The sequence below is a fragment of the Sparus aurata genome, chromosome 2 (assembly GCF_900880675.1).
Source record: "Sparus aurata chromosome 2, fSpaAur1.1, whole genome shotgun sequence".
NCBI classification, from domain to species: domain Eukaryota; kingdom Metazoa; phylum Chordata; class Actinopteri; order Spariformes; family Sparidae; genus Sparus; species Sparus aurata.
Genome location: NC_044188.1, coordinates 31952809 through 31970473, shown reverse-complemented (window position 1 = coordinate 31970473; position 17665 = coordinate 31952809). Strand labels below are relative to the sequence as shown.

Below are 17665 nucleotides of genomic sequence, written 5' to 3'. Positions count from 1 at the left end.
CGCCGGCGCTGCAAAAATGCTAACTTATTTCCGGGTTTCAGGGTTCATTCCTGCAGTACTCTATAGACAATGCATGCTTCAAACTATTAAAAAAAAAAAGAATTCCATTCAACACATTTGTAAAACCTCGTTATGTGTTTTGTTAAGAAAGACTGAATATAAACATAACTTGTGCTCCTCTCCACAGAGTGCCTTTGTAATCCAGATGACAGAGGCAGAGTCAGCCTAATGCATAAACAAAGTCAAACAGGGAACCAGGACCTGAGTTTATGCTTGCTATAAACATGAGACGGATAATCTCAAATGTATATAATTGATGCCTGCAATGACAAGACAGAGGGAGCTGCTGTTCCTAGCTTAAAGAGCACAGTGAATACATTACTATAATAAAATGAGGCTTGCAGATAAAAAGGCTGATTTTCCACAGAAATATACACTCTTCATGATCACTTTTGGTTAATGCTGCTTCTATGGATCAGTATTTGGATTAACCTTTGAGGTTTGATAAAACAAATGTGAATGTACCATTACAACACCATGCACACATCATTCAAGGATACAGCTCATTGAACAAAATAATGTATTCTGTGATGATGTGTTGCCCGGATGCGTCTGCTCACAGAAGTATATGATATGATTTCTGTGACCGATAGAAGGTTTACGTAAATCTGCTGTAACAAACATCCCCTGCTGTCTCTCCTCCTCCACGCTGCACTGCCATTGCCCTATAAATTCAAAATGTCAACAAATGTCAACATGTAGCTAACTGCATTGATTACAATGATTAAAACCAGATTGCATTTTGAGGTGACAGATGAATATTGAATATGTCAGGGTGATGTATTAGGCTGCTGGATTTGCATGATGTGATTTTCAGTTCTTCTACAGGCGTGATGATTTCTTACATGTGTTCATTGGGGGGGGGGGGGGGGGGCTGACATTTACTGTGAAGAGGATTTAAACAGCTATGATGGTAGATGGACAGTTACTAATGTATTTGATCCGATTGAGCATATAAACAAAGATACTGCATATTACAGTGTCTGGAGTACAGTGTGTATAAGGTAAAACAAGTTTGGGATGCTTAAAAAGAATGAGCTGTTTGATGATTTGATGATAAATACTTAATCTGAAGTTTACTGTTGCCTTAAATCCAATTAGCCTCCATGTGGAAATAAACTAAGATATAGCCTGATGGCCAAAGCGTACTTGTTTCTCAGAAAATGAATAAATGTGTGCCATAAAGTTATTGATTTGTAGTATGTCAGAGTCACACAGAAAGCTCAGTTAAACTTATTGGACTTCAGCATCCTTTATGGATTCATTTGCCTCCATTAGGGTGAAGGTTTTAACTCCCAGAGGTGACACACATAGATACATAAGGTCTTTTCTTCCATCAGCTACTGGCTTTTTAAACAAAATGCTGGGGATGCTGTGTCACCCAGTTATATTGTAGGTGGTGTACCATCATCATTGACCTGTTCTGTGATTTTGAAATAAAAACAAAAAAAAACAATACACTTTGCCAGTTTTTCTATCAGTTATGAAAACATTTAGTTACCAAAGTAACTGCAAAGATCTGGGAACACAAAAAAACATTGTTACAAAAAAGTCCAGCATGGCCAGACAAGTAGACAGGTTGTAAACTAGCCAAAGGTTTGTTCAGATTGTCTAAAGCGCTATTAAGAGGAAAATTGAAAGGGAGCACACACAAAATATTACTGTATCAAGTGGGTGAAAGTTGAACCATGAGGCCTTTCTATGGGGAGACTCTGTGTGGGGCACTGAGATGATCACAGGGTCATTTTTGCAAAAACTTAACAAGTTGTTTATACTGTAAGGGATGCATTTTCCCTCAAATTCCTTGTGTGGTTCTGTCACCAGCCGTGTCAGCTGTCAACAACTGTCCTTCTGGAGAAATATCAGGTAATGAAGTGGGTAGAGTGCAATACCTTGAAGACGATAACATAGGGCGGCTGACGAATAACTAACAATTTCTTTATTAATCAAATAATTGTTTTATTAAAGAAAGAAAAATCAAAACTAAAATAGTGCCTATTATAATTACCCAACATAACAAGGTGATCTATTTAATATATCTCAAACCCAGAGATATTCAGTTTACTATCATACTGAGTATGATAGGAGTATCAAATCCTCATATTTGACAATGACCATAACAGTAATAAATGACAGAAATAGTTGAAGCTGATACATTTTTAGTTGATTAACTAACAGCATCAGCCAAATAACAAATTTCATTTTCATTTTTAATTACTCTAGCCAAGGAAGTTATGTTTTCCCCTGTCTCCGTTGTTTTGACTGCAGGATTGAAAAACACTACCAAACAAACTTCTTTTCTGGCAAACCACATGATCATATGAATATTACTTCATGTTTTTTGACTTAGCTTTGGGGATATCGTCACACCAGAGACTCAAATCCAACTATGACTATATGACCCCAAGTGTAAAAAAGTGTTATTATCCTTTAATATGTATAAGAGCTAGACATGCAGGATAGGAAATGAATGCAGATATATGCCAGCTTTGCTCTATCCCATGTGTCTTGAAGAAAACTAGGGAGAGGAGGACAGGCTGGTGTGTTGTTAATTTAACACTTGCTCACCGTCTGTTTGGGTGAAAAAAAGGAGATACACAAGAGATCTTATAAATTTATCACAAAGAGACAAGGAGTCATGGCAGGGTGTCCACTGGCAGCCTCTGGCAAACAGAAACTAAAATATATCCTCTTCACTGCACACACACACACACACACACACACACACACACACACACACACACACACACACACACACAGTAGCTGTATTTACCATCCACTTGTTACTCTTTATTCCACTGTTGATGTCTGCTCATATTCTCTCCCTCACTCTCTCTTGTTACCCATCATGCTCTCTGCCTCTTTCGCAAACCACATTGCCATGGTAACCAGGGTACATGAGAGATGGAACCCTGAGGTGGGATGACAGGGAGAGGGGGGAGGGTGGGAACATGCCTGTGTGAGTGTGCATGACTGCATGTTGGCATTCTGGTGGAGGGCTTTGACTTGTGCAGACCAGATCCATACAGAATAATAAGCTTTAATGTTGTGTGCGCTTTGTCTGGGGAAATAAAGGCCAATGAGATGTGACAGAAGAACGAGAGACAGCGGCTGATATGAAGACAGAGAGCTGAGGGCCCAGCGTACCCAGACACATTTAACTCTGCTGATTTACATCGCATAACGCAGCCATGTTGCCATGACGTCTCGCTGCACATTCTGCCTGTGTTTTATTGTTTTGGGCATCATCTATGCAGACATGGAGGTGTGTGTATGTGTGTGTGCTTGTTGCCCAAAGCTTTCTCTCCTCCATTTGGATACCTCTGTCTGCAGCCCTGGAGAGACATGTGGTAGCCATGTGGCTCAGACTAATGGACGATTAATGGGCTCGCAAACAGCTCAGCCAGTGCCTAAGTGCCTGCAGATAAAGCAGTTTATCATACTCAGCGTGTATACACATACACGCAGAAATACATATGCAAACACGTAAGAATACAGTACACACCAACCAATCTCGTACACACACACACAGACACACACACACACACACACACACACACACACACACACACACACACACACACAGAAACAGTCCTGAGGCTTATCACAGTGTGTACACAGATCGCTCAGCTTTAGTAAACACTCAGCTGACCAGAGATTGTGTCTGCAGGTGATGGAGTGAATCTGTAGCTGTTGTGTGTTTCACATGGAGATAATGACCTGTGAGACGGTGTGTCATCTCAATTGCAACGACTCTCTGAAATTCCGTGCTGACTTGTCCAGCTTTTTCACAGTTGGAGATACATTTTTAGAATATCAATCAGCATTAGTGATTTTGAGTTACTTTCTACAGTTGCTTCTGTAACATTGATGAAACAGCGAAAAATAACAATAAAAATGGTATAGCCATAGTGAGTGTGTGGCTGAGTGTGTGAGAGATAAAGCTAACAGCAGAGAGTGATGAAAAGTAGTGAAGTTGTCAGTTTTGCTGTAAATGACAATTTTAAGGTCACGCTGTTACCATGGTTACGGCTTGCCGGTTTACCCTGATTACAGACACATACCGTGGATATTACAGTGAAATGGCATTGTTCTATACACATGAATATAATGAATAAATCTATGGTGTGACTGAACGCAACCCCAAGCAAGGACACCATCTCTAAATTTTTGTCCAAACCCGAACCTATTAGATCCTGGTAGGTATCCATGCTATGTTACAAACCTCATATAATTATATGTTAATTGGGCCCCAGAAAGCGTATGTTAACACATGGCTAACTTGCAACTTGCTGTTGCATGGATGATATACCAATGCAGCCCCCATGAAAACCGGAAAACTAAAACGACAAGAACTGCTGAGGTATTCAGTCATGAGATAAGCAGAGCCGTTTCACAGGGACTCACAACACTGGTGAATGCCCCCTTTCAAAAACTGCACCTTCTTTCATTTATTTAGCAAAAAAGGCTGGGAGTCCTTCTGTAACAGAAAATACTTGTTGGACTGGACAAATAAAGTTGTGCGTGTGTTGCAAGAGATGCAAGATAACACATTCAAAAACAGTACGCGTTTTTATTTACACCTGTTCTTTCCCTGCTGTAATAAGTCATAATGTCTGCATTTTTTAACTATGCTATGTTATTGTTGATGTTGTACTTTACAATGAACCTATAGTTATTGAAATCTTAATGGCCCAAATATAAATTCTACACCTTTCTTCAATGGAATAAATACTGTTAATTGAAAATACGTGAGTACACCCATTATATGGCAGGTGATTTTAGTGCTCTTCCAAATCCAAAATTACATGCTCTTAATAATATTCTGGACTCTCAGATGTGTGGAACTTAATAAATCCAGATGCTAGGAGTTACACTTTGTATTAAAATACACACAAATCATACTCAAGAATAGATGCTTTTTGGGCATGACAGCTAAAATAACTGATAGCAACAAACTGGAAGGACGTAGATCAACTAAAAGAGGAACTGTGGATGCAAACTTTCCTAGAGACGATTTACATGGAGGGAGCTGCCACAAATCTTTCTGAAGTTTACAATGAAGAACAACAGATGTGGAAGGTCATAATAGATATTGTTCATTGAATACCCTGGATTCTGAGACATACTGCTGATGACACACACGCAGCCCATGTTAGACAGCTCAAACGGCATTCAGGTTTGTCCTTATGTGCTCATTTCATTATGCAACACATAGAATCTTATCTTTCCTCTTTGATTTTCTATTCTGTTTTTGATTTTCATTCTGTCATTTTGATTTTTATTGGTTATTGCTTTTTTTGCAGCTTGTATAGATGTTTGTTTAGACAAGCAAGTATGTGTCAGTATAATCAGCTGTTTCCTTTCTATGTTCTTTGGAAAACTAATACAAATTTAAGTAAAAAAACAAACAAACCCTTAAATAAAAAATTCAGGGTGTCTGTTATTCTGTCTACTCATACACAACTGCTTCTTATGGTACATTTATTGCAGCTGATGTTAATAAGTCAACGTTCTGGTGCATCATTAAAGTTACAGAGTCTTATTATCCTCCATCACAAAGTGGGCTGTAATGGAGAAGAGTGCCTTAATTTCTCTCTAATTAAGACGGCAGAGTCACTCAATTTCACAAATTAAAGTCTGATAGTGGTATATGGTCCACTGGGAGAACACTCTGAAACACTGAAACTTAAATGTGAAATCAAAACTGTTTCTTAAACGATATCTAACTAATGAATGCTTATTCACTGTTCAATAGGCACAGTTAGTGAGAAAGTAAAAACTTAGTCAGAGGGGAAGAACTCCAACCTCGTGAGATCCGCCTGCTGCTGGAGCTGCTCTTGCACTTTGCGGCAAACATCGGCGGCTGTGTCATAGACCTTGCCGACTTTGGTAAATAGGGCGGCGATCTTGTCACTGCGGAGAAAACCAGCTGCCCGTCTCTTCAGCAGGTGACTCAGGCAGGCCTCGATGGCAGCTGGAGAGAGAGATGAGGACAAAAGTCAGGAATGATAATACATACAAGAGAAGAAAGCAGGGAAGGGACATGGAAAGAAATGCCCAACATGAGGAAGGCAGCCTGAATGACAGTTTGTTAGCATTAAGTTAGCGTAAAGATGGAGGACAGTAGAATAAAATATATACGTCTGTAACATTCACTGTGCTCATCCGCAAAGGAACTGTGAGAAGGGAATCTTCAGTTTACCATAGTGGGCGTGGTTTAGGTGTGAAGGCCAGTGAGAGAAGCAACAGTTTTTTTAAGAAAACAACGATGGCGAGGTTAGCAATGAGGTTAGCAGATGCTGCTATAACATCAACTAAATGTATATGTGAGCATATTTCATTGAAAGAAGAGCATAGAATGGCACTGAAAGCTTTTCTTAATAGAAAAGATGTTTTCCCTCCTGACCGAGACTTCAGTGAACTTTCCCCCAGAAAACAGCGTCCCTCCCTGCGAGTGAGAGTCAGACAGCGTCCTGTTTACTGATAGTGATTATGTAATTTAGAGCAAAAAATTTAACTTTGTCACTTTCCACGATGCATGGTGGGTCAGAATCTCAATCACAACGCACAGTAACAGCATCCATATGATTATAAATAGTCTGCAGATACATGTTTAGATTGGTGGACACCGGGGAAACACGTAAGAAAAAACACACGGATGTTATGTTGTGTGTACCGTCACACCTTTTTTGGTTTCGCAGTGCCACATGCTGTATGAAATGACACTCTAGAGCCGCTTTAAGCCTCCGTTGCAGCGATAATGTGGAGTCTCTGTGTGAAAAGGGCTTGTGATAGACAGATGGTTCAATCACCTGCCACATATGTTTTGAAAGTACTCAGCATTTTTCTAGCAGTTCTAACAGTTTCTAGCAGCCAACTTCCAAGACAGTTCTGTGTAACAAACCATCTGGCACGTCTGGTCAGCACAACAGAAAAAGGCAAGGATTAGTAGATAAAAAGGGCCTATATGATGTACATATCCAGGATGGTTCACCATTCAAGGGCTTCTAAATTTTGGGCCCAAAGGGTTTTCAGCCTCAATTATTTCTCCAAGGGGTTGGCTGACTTCCTGCATGGCTGAATGGCTTGGCTGATACAGCTCTTCAAGGAGCTCCTTGAGTAAGGTGTCTTTCTGGGGCAGTGTGTGACACATGATCCTGCAACACAAAGTGTGGCCTCACAGCCCATAACTGTTCCTTGGGACATGGTTTATATCTTCTTTGGAATGTGAGCGCATAGGCTGAGGACAGTGATATATTGTGTGTGATCAACAGATGCACAGACCATCTAACAAACAGTCTTCATGGCTTGTTGGGGGAGGTTCCCACTGAGACCACTCCAAAGTCCTGCACTTCAGATTTTGTCTGTAGATTTCGTGTTCAGTTGGTCAAGCTACAATATCTTCTCCTGCACAAAAGTTCTGTGCAAATGAGCTGACCATAACAAAAATAATGTGTCATTATTTGTCATTTTCAGAAGTGAGACAACATACCTTTAAATATTGAGAGGGTTGGAGGAAGTAACCTGTGTGTAGCTGTTCCCTGAGTGTGCCCTTTACACTGTGGGCACTTGTGTTGTCCATTCATTACTGAAAATGATAGGATCATGTACATTTTAATGATCGCTGTGAGGTTAATTGGCATTAATTGCGAGAAAAACGCTGGGTTGTAAAAGTAGCAACAGAATGATATGGCGAGGCTAAGAAGGAGCTCTAAGAGGACATCTGCATTATATGAGTGACAAGAACAAAAACATAACATAGATAAATTATATTTCTAAAAGGAAGAAAAAACTAACTTTACTTACATCTATACATTATGTGCACAAGACGAAGGAACCACATTTCAGAGCTATTTTTAAGTCTTCTGGATCAAGTCCAAGACGTGTCTTTCAGGTCTGTAATTGCTATGCGAACTACTACAGCCCTATGGGCAAAATCAACAGTTACTTCTTTTCAAATAGAAACAGTGCAATGCACATTGTCAAATGTATATCTTATTTTTTCTGATGAGAATTGATTTCATGCAGATACAGATATCCATTTCATTGGGAACCGGAGCACACCTAAGCTGTGTGCTTGCATACACACACACAGAGTTACGTTATTTTCATGCCACGAGATTTCATTCATTTGTGGTTGTCATTATCACTGCAGTATACATACCTTCAAATGCAAATACTAAAACAGCATTGGGCTACTTTCTTGCAGTCATTAGTAAACAACAGAGCATCCACCCAGATAGAGTATTTGTACCTGCAGGGGATTTTACCTTAGTAAACCTAAAGACTGTCCTGCCAAAACTCTATCAACATCTACAGTTTCCTACAAGGGGTAAGACACACTTGACCATGTTTACAGTGACATCAAACATGGACTTAAATTACATCTTGGCCAGTTTAACCACATCTCCTTGTTCTTACATCCAGCCAGGCCATTAACTGTTAACCTTGAGAGCAGCAAACTCAGGCACTCATAGTCCATGGCAAGGCATCTGTCATATCACCGATCAAAATAAAAACACCAACCTGAACACCAGCAGCAGCGCCTCACTGACAGAACAGCTTTATCGCTTCTTCGGCCACCACGAGTTGGAGAGCACAGAGACTGTCATGATCACTGCCCCAGCCTCAGCTTCCAACAGCCATATGCACCACTGCTGTTTATGGACTACAGTTCTATATTCAATTCAATCATCCCCAGCAGGCTGATCTCCAAGATGTCCCACCTGGGCTTTGACAACATTTGCCTTTGGATTAAGGACTTCCTTAAGGACCGGCTGCAGGCATTCAGGATTGGTCCCCCAGCGCTCTCATTTGTCTACCTGCAATGGATAACATCTACCCCCCTTGCTGCCTACAGAAGACTTCCTGCAGCCTGAAAGACCATCTCATCTTGCCCATCACCTGCTTGACCCCTGCTCTCAGGAAGGCACTGCAGGAAAATCAAAGCATGCACAAATAGACTTATACAAACAGTTTTTATGCCAAAGCTATCATCACACTGAGCACTGCACTTAATAACACTGCAACGAATGCGCTTTAGATAATTCTGAACTGTTAAGTTCCTGTGCAATACTCTTAGTATTTTCTGTGCAATATGCTCTTTTGACCCAAGTGCAATGCAAACAGGTCCACCTGCCTTTTCAGGACCTTGTAAGTATGTACTGTGTATGTACACTATGTCTGTACACATGGGTGTGAGTGTACTTTTGAAAATTTTTTTTGTTCTATTTGTGCTCCACTCAGGCAGTGCATCATAATTTTGTTGTGTATATCTGTACAGTGACATAAAGTTATTCTATTCTATTGCATTAACAACTGTCACCGTTTCAGCTATTCCAAAAATGAAAGAATTTGTGGCTGCTACTGTACGTGTCCAATTTGTTACATAAAGGTCACATGTAATCAGCTGTGCATGCAGAGCTGTTCAGCTTTGCTGATGAGAAGATGCCAACCTTTGTTCAAAACATGTCATACAACTAAGTAGTTTTATCAGCTCATCACTGTAACATTTTAACATTCAAACAGATTACATGAGCCATGAACATTTGACTTCCTCACTTGGAGAAAAAAGTGCTGCAATGGTGTTTTGGCAGCACTACATCTATGCTCCCCAGTATAATTTCAGACATATACTTCTTAAAATCAGCACTGATCCTGGTTTGAATGTGACTGCTGTTCAGCAAAAGTTGTAATGATCAGACCATGTGGCTTACAACCACTTTATTAGAATTCTTTTCTGACAGTTCATAACAGCTTTTGGCTAAAAGACACTGTGCACATGTTTATTTGTCTCTCCATGTTTTTCTTTAGAACAACAATGAGCAAATGTAAGCTATTCAGCATCAGGAACCACAGCAGCCTCACCACTCATATTTTAATGTTGAAGCAACATTTTACAGTGTTATCAGCTTGCAATAGTAATATTTTTACACTGTACAGAGCTGTCTATGTTGCTTGTGGTGCTGAACACACTCCACTGAGTCAATAACACAAACACATAATTTGAATTTCAGAAGTATATAGGGATAGAATGTAATTTTAGACTTTGACTTTGGTGAAAGCATTACAAAGATAACCTCAGATTGATCTCCACCTATTAGGGGAAAAAAAAGTTCTGTAAATCCAAAGCCCAGAAAGCTTACTCCTAATTGGCTGAATCACAACCACAGGCTATATTGGCATGTATTTCATTATGACCGAGGATGATGTTTAGCACACAGTCCCAGTGGTGTGTACAGTATGTAGACATGTAACACTATGCTCAAGAAAAAGGTAGCCCCTGGAGTTTCAATGATCTCTGCAGCAACTAAGATGGTGTATCATTTAACTGTGGGAGCGTTTACAGAAAAGATATTCTTGTCACAGATTCCTTAGACAGTAGCTGAACACTCCGTCTTGTAGTCAATTGAAAGTCCAGTGTGCAAGATTTGGTGTGTTGGTAGCGGTAAGATTGGGGATTACAACCATTTCAATCAAAGCCAGACGTTGTTTTGTCAGCCCTGGGCTACTGTAGAAACATGGCAGTGCAAAATGATGGAGACCATGGTTGAGGACTCGCTCCCTCTGTAGATGTAAAAGGTTCAGCCTAAGGTTTCGAAAACTCAATGATTCCTAGTTACACGTGAATATACACTAATGAAAATGACGTGATTAATACTATTAATGTGACTCAGTTTCTGAATAGATCCCCTTAATCCTACACACTGGGCCTTTCATTAAAAAAGGGTTAGCTAGCATGAAAAATTATCTAGTACAGACATGGGGCAACATTTACATTATCTACATTTTGACAGTATGTTTTCCAAATGAATGAGCAATAAAAGAGCAATAAACAATGGCTGCAATGTGGCACAGCTAAGGCAATGACAGCTCACATTAGCTGGCTGTCATAGTAACACATTTTTTGGCTTGTGAAGCTCCAAGATTCACAGAATGAATTGTTTATGAAAGATTAAATGTAGTATTTTTCTGTGGCTCCACGCAGCAACAAAACCTAAAACTTCTGTATTCTTTGGGGTAAATATGCCTATATTCATTCAGTTATTAAAGATGTTCATATATGTCAAATGCGAGCTGTATACACAGAAAACGCAGAAGCGCAAATGCACTGTTGTATACCAATGGGACATTTAGATGCGGCAGACGCCAGATTGACTCATATGCAGAAAATTAGGAGAAATAGAGGTAAATACTCTCTTTCTAGCTGTGACCCATCCATTAGCCACCTCCTTCCCCCTGTAACTGCTGCATTAATGCTTGTCCATAATAAGCATTTAGGGGCTGATGGTAAAACCAACACTCTCGTGCAATCATTCAATCCAACACAAACCGAGCCTTTGCCTCATACTCATTTCAATGTATGAGGTTCTTGATTTAAGTCTTAATAATGTGCTTGCTTACTGGTAAACAAAAATTGAATGAAAGGTTTTTGGAAAAAAAAATATTTCACGCAAATGGATCCTTACGACACACCACAGTGAATAACTTCCTTCATTTCAGAGGAAAAAACATCCATCCGCTGTGTGAATTCATATCAGGGCTGAGCTTTTGAGGCTGTCTGCTAGTGAGGGAAATCTAGTAGATATTACAGTGGACCATAATGACAACAACAACAACAACAACAACAACATAACTCTCTGCAATGCTGGGAAAAACTAGTGCTTTATGGGTGTAATAGTCTGCTTTTATTGCTGCTTAGAGGAAGCACTGAGAGGCTTGAGGTTTTGAGCTCAGCTGACTATAAAGTATATTCACAGCAGCTTTATTCTGCCAGATTAACATGTTAACGTGTCAACCTATGGAGAAGCATTGTTGCTATCCAATAATAATGCAGCGATAGTAAAGATTAGCGGCTGTTAAGTTTAAGCGTGTAATAGTCTTGGAGGTAGCATGAATGCACGGTTGTTTCTGTGGAAACACAAAAATTGAGCAGAGGATGCAGGCAGCTCCCCCATGGGAGAGACTGCACCCCGCTTCTCTCCCTCTGCTGCCTTCTTCACTGCTATTCATGTTTTGGGTGTCTGCAGCTCTGATGAATCATCAAATCCTTTCTATTATAAGCGTAATTACTTCAAATTAGGATTAAGAGGAAAAAACCATGCATGAATGAATGTTTTAATTTAGACATACCCAGGGCCACAAGACTAGAGGGACAAAATGTATTCATCTTTGCAGACAGTCGCTCATCTGTGTCCTTATAGTTCCTGCTACACCCATCATCGATTCATCCGCTAACCGATAACTAATCATATATTGTACACTTGTGCTTGGGCAGCATTAGTTTTGCATATCATTATACTAATAATCTGAACCATTGAGCACTTAATGTACATTCTATGACCAACTACAACAATGACTTTGTTTGGATACGATGTTGATTGAGGTATATCTGCTTTCTTCACAGTAACAGTGCTGTGAAAAGTTTACAGTTGCATTCAGTGATTTTCGGCCACTAGGGGACACATCATCATCAAACACCGCTGCCATATAATGATTGATTAACGACCAATTATTTTTTCATTCTTGTGTAATTTACATAATTTATTTAATTATGTAAATATAAATAATCCTGCAGCTCTGTCAACATTTTAGTAAAATGTACATCCCTAAAATTGGACAGCAAACCAAGAAATGAATTCTCAATTTTCAATGCAACTCCCTCTGGAGTCCCACTGAACCTGCCTGTCTCCAAGGCTAATAGTAATGTTCCTGAGCGTTAAGTGCACATAGGGATCTTTGCCTGTGGTTTAAATAATATTTTACATAGGGTTTTGCAGAATAACTGCCCTTTATGAAACAATAGGTGCGTAATTTAGCTTTTGCTTAATGTTGATGTTGAACAAACTATTGCCTATTTACACACGCAGCAGACCCAGAGTAACATCAACATTAATTTGACATCCCACTGATGAATGGAAGTCTAATATTCGCTCTCTTTTAGCTCTGTCTCCACTGACTCCTGTGAAAAATATCTCCTGCTAAACACAACTGCCTAAGGGGGTTGATAAGAATGACGAGACAGAACCATACCGGTTCACAACTATGCTTTTAAAGGATATCAGAAGAATCTATTTCTCATTGCACTGAAACATTTCATTCACTGTTAGTATCAACAATATTGATCAATTCAAGTGTAACCCTGTGACATTAGCAGTGAAGACACTGATCTGTTTACACAGTGTGTGGAGGGTGCTTAGATCACATCCTTATAACCAACCTGTTAACTAAAATTATATCTCATAGACTCATACACGAAGTGAACAAACTGTATACGCACTCACACTCACCCTCATTAAAATTCAATATAAATGATCCTGTGTTTTGTATGTTTGGTTTATTTTCTCTGTCAGCACAAATGTTTTTGACGCAAAATCATCCAAATTAGTCACAAAGTGTCTAAGAGGTGGTGGCAGGTGCATCTGGAGTTGTCTCCACTGAGATCATTAGCTGATCTAATGAAGACAAAGCTAATTAGGCAGCACCGCTCGTCTCCCTTCCTGTCTACGTCTGTCAGTCTGACGAACTCGGACTGTCGCACCTCTTTTAACATTTCCTGTCTCAGACTTGTGTCGACTATAACGTCTCTATTCTTTGTCACTAATAGGGTGAGATGTATAGCATACAGAAGGTTACCCGTTCTATATCCAACAGAAAGTACTCACCAAAGAACATGGTCGAATTGGAAATCTCACTGCTCTACAAGCAGGGGGAATTCTGACTATACTAGAAGTGACAAGATGCCAAACATTTTTAATCTTAACCTCAATACAATCCACTGCGTCACCCTGATTGGACACCTTCCCCATACACACCATATACTTTTTAACTTCCAAATGTTTTGTTAGAAGCACAGTTATGATTTCTGCCACTAGAGGTCTCTTAATCAAAACCAAACAGAAGACTCAAGTAACTTAGGATCGTGTGAGTTATTGTCTTTTCATGGTTAAACAACCACCCCTGCTGATGAAATTCTATCAGGCAGAAACGTGAACATATGAGGTAAGGTTATATAGTTACACATTAGTCTTGTTCACTGACTGATGATGATGATGTCTCGATGAAATGAAATGCACCAGTGCCTTGAATGAACTTGCAGATTTCTGTGGGTTTGAACATTTTTGGAAATACAGTACATAACAAAAATATTAGGGCTGTCAAACGATAAATTTTTTTCATCGCGATTAATCACATTTTGTCGATAGTTAACTCGCGATTAATCGCAATTTTTTTGGCACATTTTTTTCTGTTCTAAATGTACCTTCATGTATTTTTTTCATGTTCTTAATACTTTTAACAACATAAGAAAGGGCAACTATGCGTGCTTTTTGAAAATGTTTATTCAACACTTCAAATCATGCAGGAAAATACAAGGCTCAAAAATTATCCCCTTACCCTAAATGGGATCAAAACATGGTGATGTCTGCTTTTGGCGAGGGGGGGCGGTGGGCTCTCTGCATCTGCCATGTGTTTGGCTCGACGTACTCCAATGGTAACTCATTTCATGTTGACTTTTGTCCTCTCGACCGAACCATCTGGCAGTGTTTTGCAAGTGAATTTGCCGTTCATAAGTCCTTTCTCCATTTCCTTTCACTTTCGCTTTTCAGTCCACCGTGTTTTTCCCGAACCGCCAACCCTGCTTCTTCTTCTTCTGATTCCCTTTCTTATTATTCTGCCACCCTCTGGATCAAGACTACAGGTGCCACCGACGGCCGTAAATCGTACAATGCACGTTTCTTTTTTTTTTTTTAATACCGAGCGTTAATCACACGTTAAAAAAATTAACAGCGTTAAGAGGATGTTGCATTAACTTTGACAGCCCTAAAAAATATATAACAAAGGTAGAGTCTTTTTCAGACATTTTGATGCAGATATATCACATATTATATCTTTAAGCAGGGGGCAATTCCAATTTGTTCATTTTTTGCGGTCAAGAAAACCAGATATTAGAAGCCTGTTGTAGAGACTATTATTTTGCACATTCAAGGCCAGAAGATATTTTTATATGATGCATCCACTCTAAATTTTTGCGATGGACATCAAAATACAACAAAGTACAACCAAAGTAACTAAGTTAGCTAATGTTTGAATTATTAGGTGATAATTTGTTACTTTACAGACAAAAAAAGCCTTGTATTAAAGGTGTACATGATTACATATTATAACATAAACATTTTTGTGATACAGAAGCCTAGTCTTTAAATTTTCATTAAAGTCAGTAACCTCATTGTTATGTTATATGCCATGCAGGCCACCCTTATCAGAAAAACAACCTCATACAGGTTGACTGCGAAAGCAGCTTATTATGGCCCATATTCTTCTTGTTGGGCACAAACATTAGTGGCTGTGGTCATTTTTACTGCAGCAAAGGAGGAAATCAGAGGTGAAGTCGTATAAAACCAACAAGGGAGGAGGTCGGGCTGGATGGTGGGGTCAACCAAGCACAGGAACTTCACCCAGGGGACCTGTGTTTGTGTCTGGTGGTGTAAAGGCAATAGTAAACGGTGAGTCCTGTTGACTTACTAAATTAGCTAAGTCATGTCAACCTAATTACACAAGTGAAGTAAAGTATGTAACATGAGTACAATTGTCAGTGTAGTTACATAAGTAAAGTAGTTTTTTTCAGCCAAACCACTAGGGTTTTTTAACCTAAAGTAGTTTTCGTGCCTAAACCTAACCAAACTGCTAGTGTAAGACGAGGGTCTGTTACAGAGTTACTGGCAATCAAACTATTTAGCACTTTAGATATGATCAGAGTGGGGTGTATAGTGTGAAACTAGCCACTACTGTTGTTGACTTTACATTAAACTTAAAATCAGAATTTCAATCTGCTGTTGTAACAGGCTGCAAGCTATTAAACCAATTATTACAGTGGCATGATCACATTACACTTCTTTTTACTCTGTGAGCAGACAAAATTCTCAGATACATCATCTGATATCAACAAACAACTTGAGACAGAATCTTTCTAAAGATTACAACATCAACACAACAATAATATGGAGCTATGCGAATGTGTGAGCTGTGATTGATGACTTTAATAATCCTGATAACGTCAGGCCCTCCAACCTGACAGCCACTCACTGTGGATGCCTGTATCTCTACAGTGTTTGTGACATGATTGGGCATTAATGTTTAAATGCACGTCAAAGGTTGTGTGTGCATGTGTAGGTGATTGAAGTGGGTCTTTAAGGGTGTGTGTACATTTATTTCTGATATAAATGCAGAAATAACTGGTGGTGGATTCTCTCTCTCATATCTTCGAGCCTTAAAGAAAAAAATCGGCCCCGAAATCCATCAATACAATCAATAGGGATGAAAACCATTAGTATTGATGTAGCTCATACTTCTGGAGAATGTTTTCTTGTTGTAATTCTATTTAGTTCCCCTAGGTAACTGGTGAATTGTATGGGAACACATCAGTTGTACATCAAGATAGGGAGGAATCTCTTGTAAGAGTCATCCTTTAATAGCCCATAACATAATGTGCTGTACTCACCCCTACACACGGCTCTGAGTAAAGACCTCAGAGTCACAGAGTGATCTTTTCAAAGCCTTGAAGGAAATACTTCTAGAAGTGATTACTGCACTGAACCTCCCCACTGAACTGGGAGTTCTCTCTGAGTTGTGACAGAGTTTGATATAGGCTTAAAGCAGCTGAAACTAGATAGCATTCATTTGCAGAGAGAGTTAAGGGCTGCCTCTCAGCCCACAGAGCTAGATAATCTTATGCCAGCCAACATACTGACAATAGTTAGATTTTTCTCAGTTCAACATCTGTCACAAACGATTATTTCAAATGAATTACATCTATATGGGCCAGCCTTATATTTAGTTTCTTCCTGCTCAATGTCTGATATCAATGCACTGGACTATTTTTATTCATTTCTGAGCATCTCTACCTGTCTGACTTTATGAGTCATGCTGCTGCTCCTGGACCAGGTGCAGACACAAATATAAAAAGAGACGGTGAGGGACACTAGTGGAACAACAGAGACAGATGGAGGAGACTGCAAGTGAAAAAAAACCAAGGAGGAGACATGAAAAACAGCAGAGATGATATTGATTTTAGCAGAGAAGATGGGAAACACTCAGTCCTGCCTCCCACTTTCTCCTCAAGCTGCCCAACTCCCACAAGGAAATCACAAAGCCTGCTGCCAAACAGGTGACAAAGCAGTGTTTATGCAGCAATTTCTACAGACATTCTGTTGCAGAAAGTGTTTGTGGCAGTTAAAACTTCAGCTTTCTAAGAAAAATGACTTTAAGTCCTGAAGTTCTTGTAGGGGGCAAACAAAACTTGAATCTATTGTTATCCAGCTGTTGTTCAACTCCAAGCAGATACAAGAATGTTGTGACTCTGGTGGCCCCTTAGGATAAAGTCAAATACAGTAAACTTTGTTTCAGTGCTGTGCCACCAGACTACAAAGAAGCTTCTTTCCTCAGGCTATTAGACTCATCCATACATTATCAGAACTCCACCATAGAGAATAGCTGGAAACTATATGACTCATCTAACCTGGATATGTCAGAATCTGAACTGTTACATGCATTAAGAATAACTGTGATACCTATACAGAAATAGCCATTCATCCTCCTGATGGGC

At 39.5% G+C, this 17665-nt stretch overlaps 1 protein-coding gene across 4 annotated transcripts in view; it reads right to left on the bottom strand.

The window, feature by feature from the left end:
* Positions 1-17665, bottom strand: part of sgsm2 (small G protein signaling modulator 2) — a 108298-nt gene that overhangs the window by 41979 nt on the left and 48654 nt on the right. For all 4 annotated transcript variants that reach the window (XR_003981164.1, XM_030393682.1, XM_030393692.1 and 1 more), the window contains exon 3: positions 5869-6037. Coding sequence is in view for 3 of the 4 variants with exons in the window: in XM_030393682.1 (XP_030249542.1) it covers positions 5869-6037 (169 nt within the window). In the remaining variant the exon portion in view is untranslated. The remainder of the gene's footprint in view (positions 1-5868; positions 6038-17665) is intronic.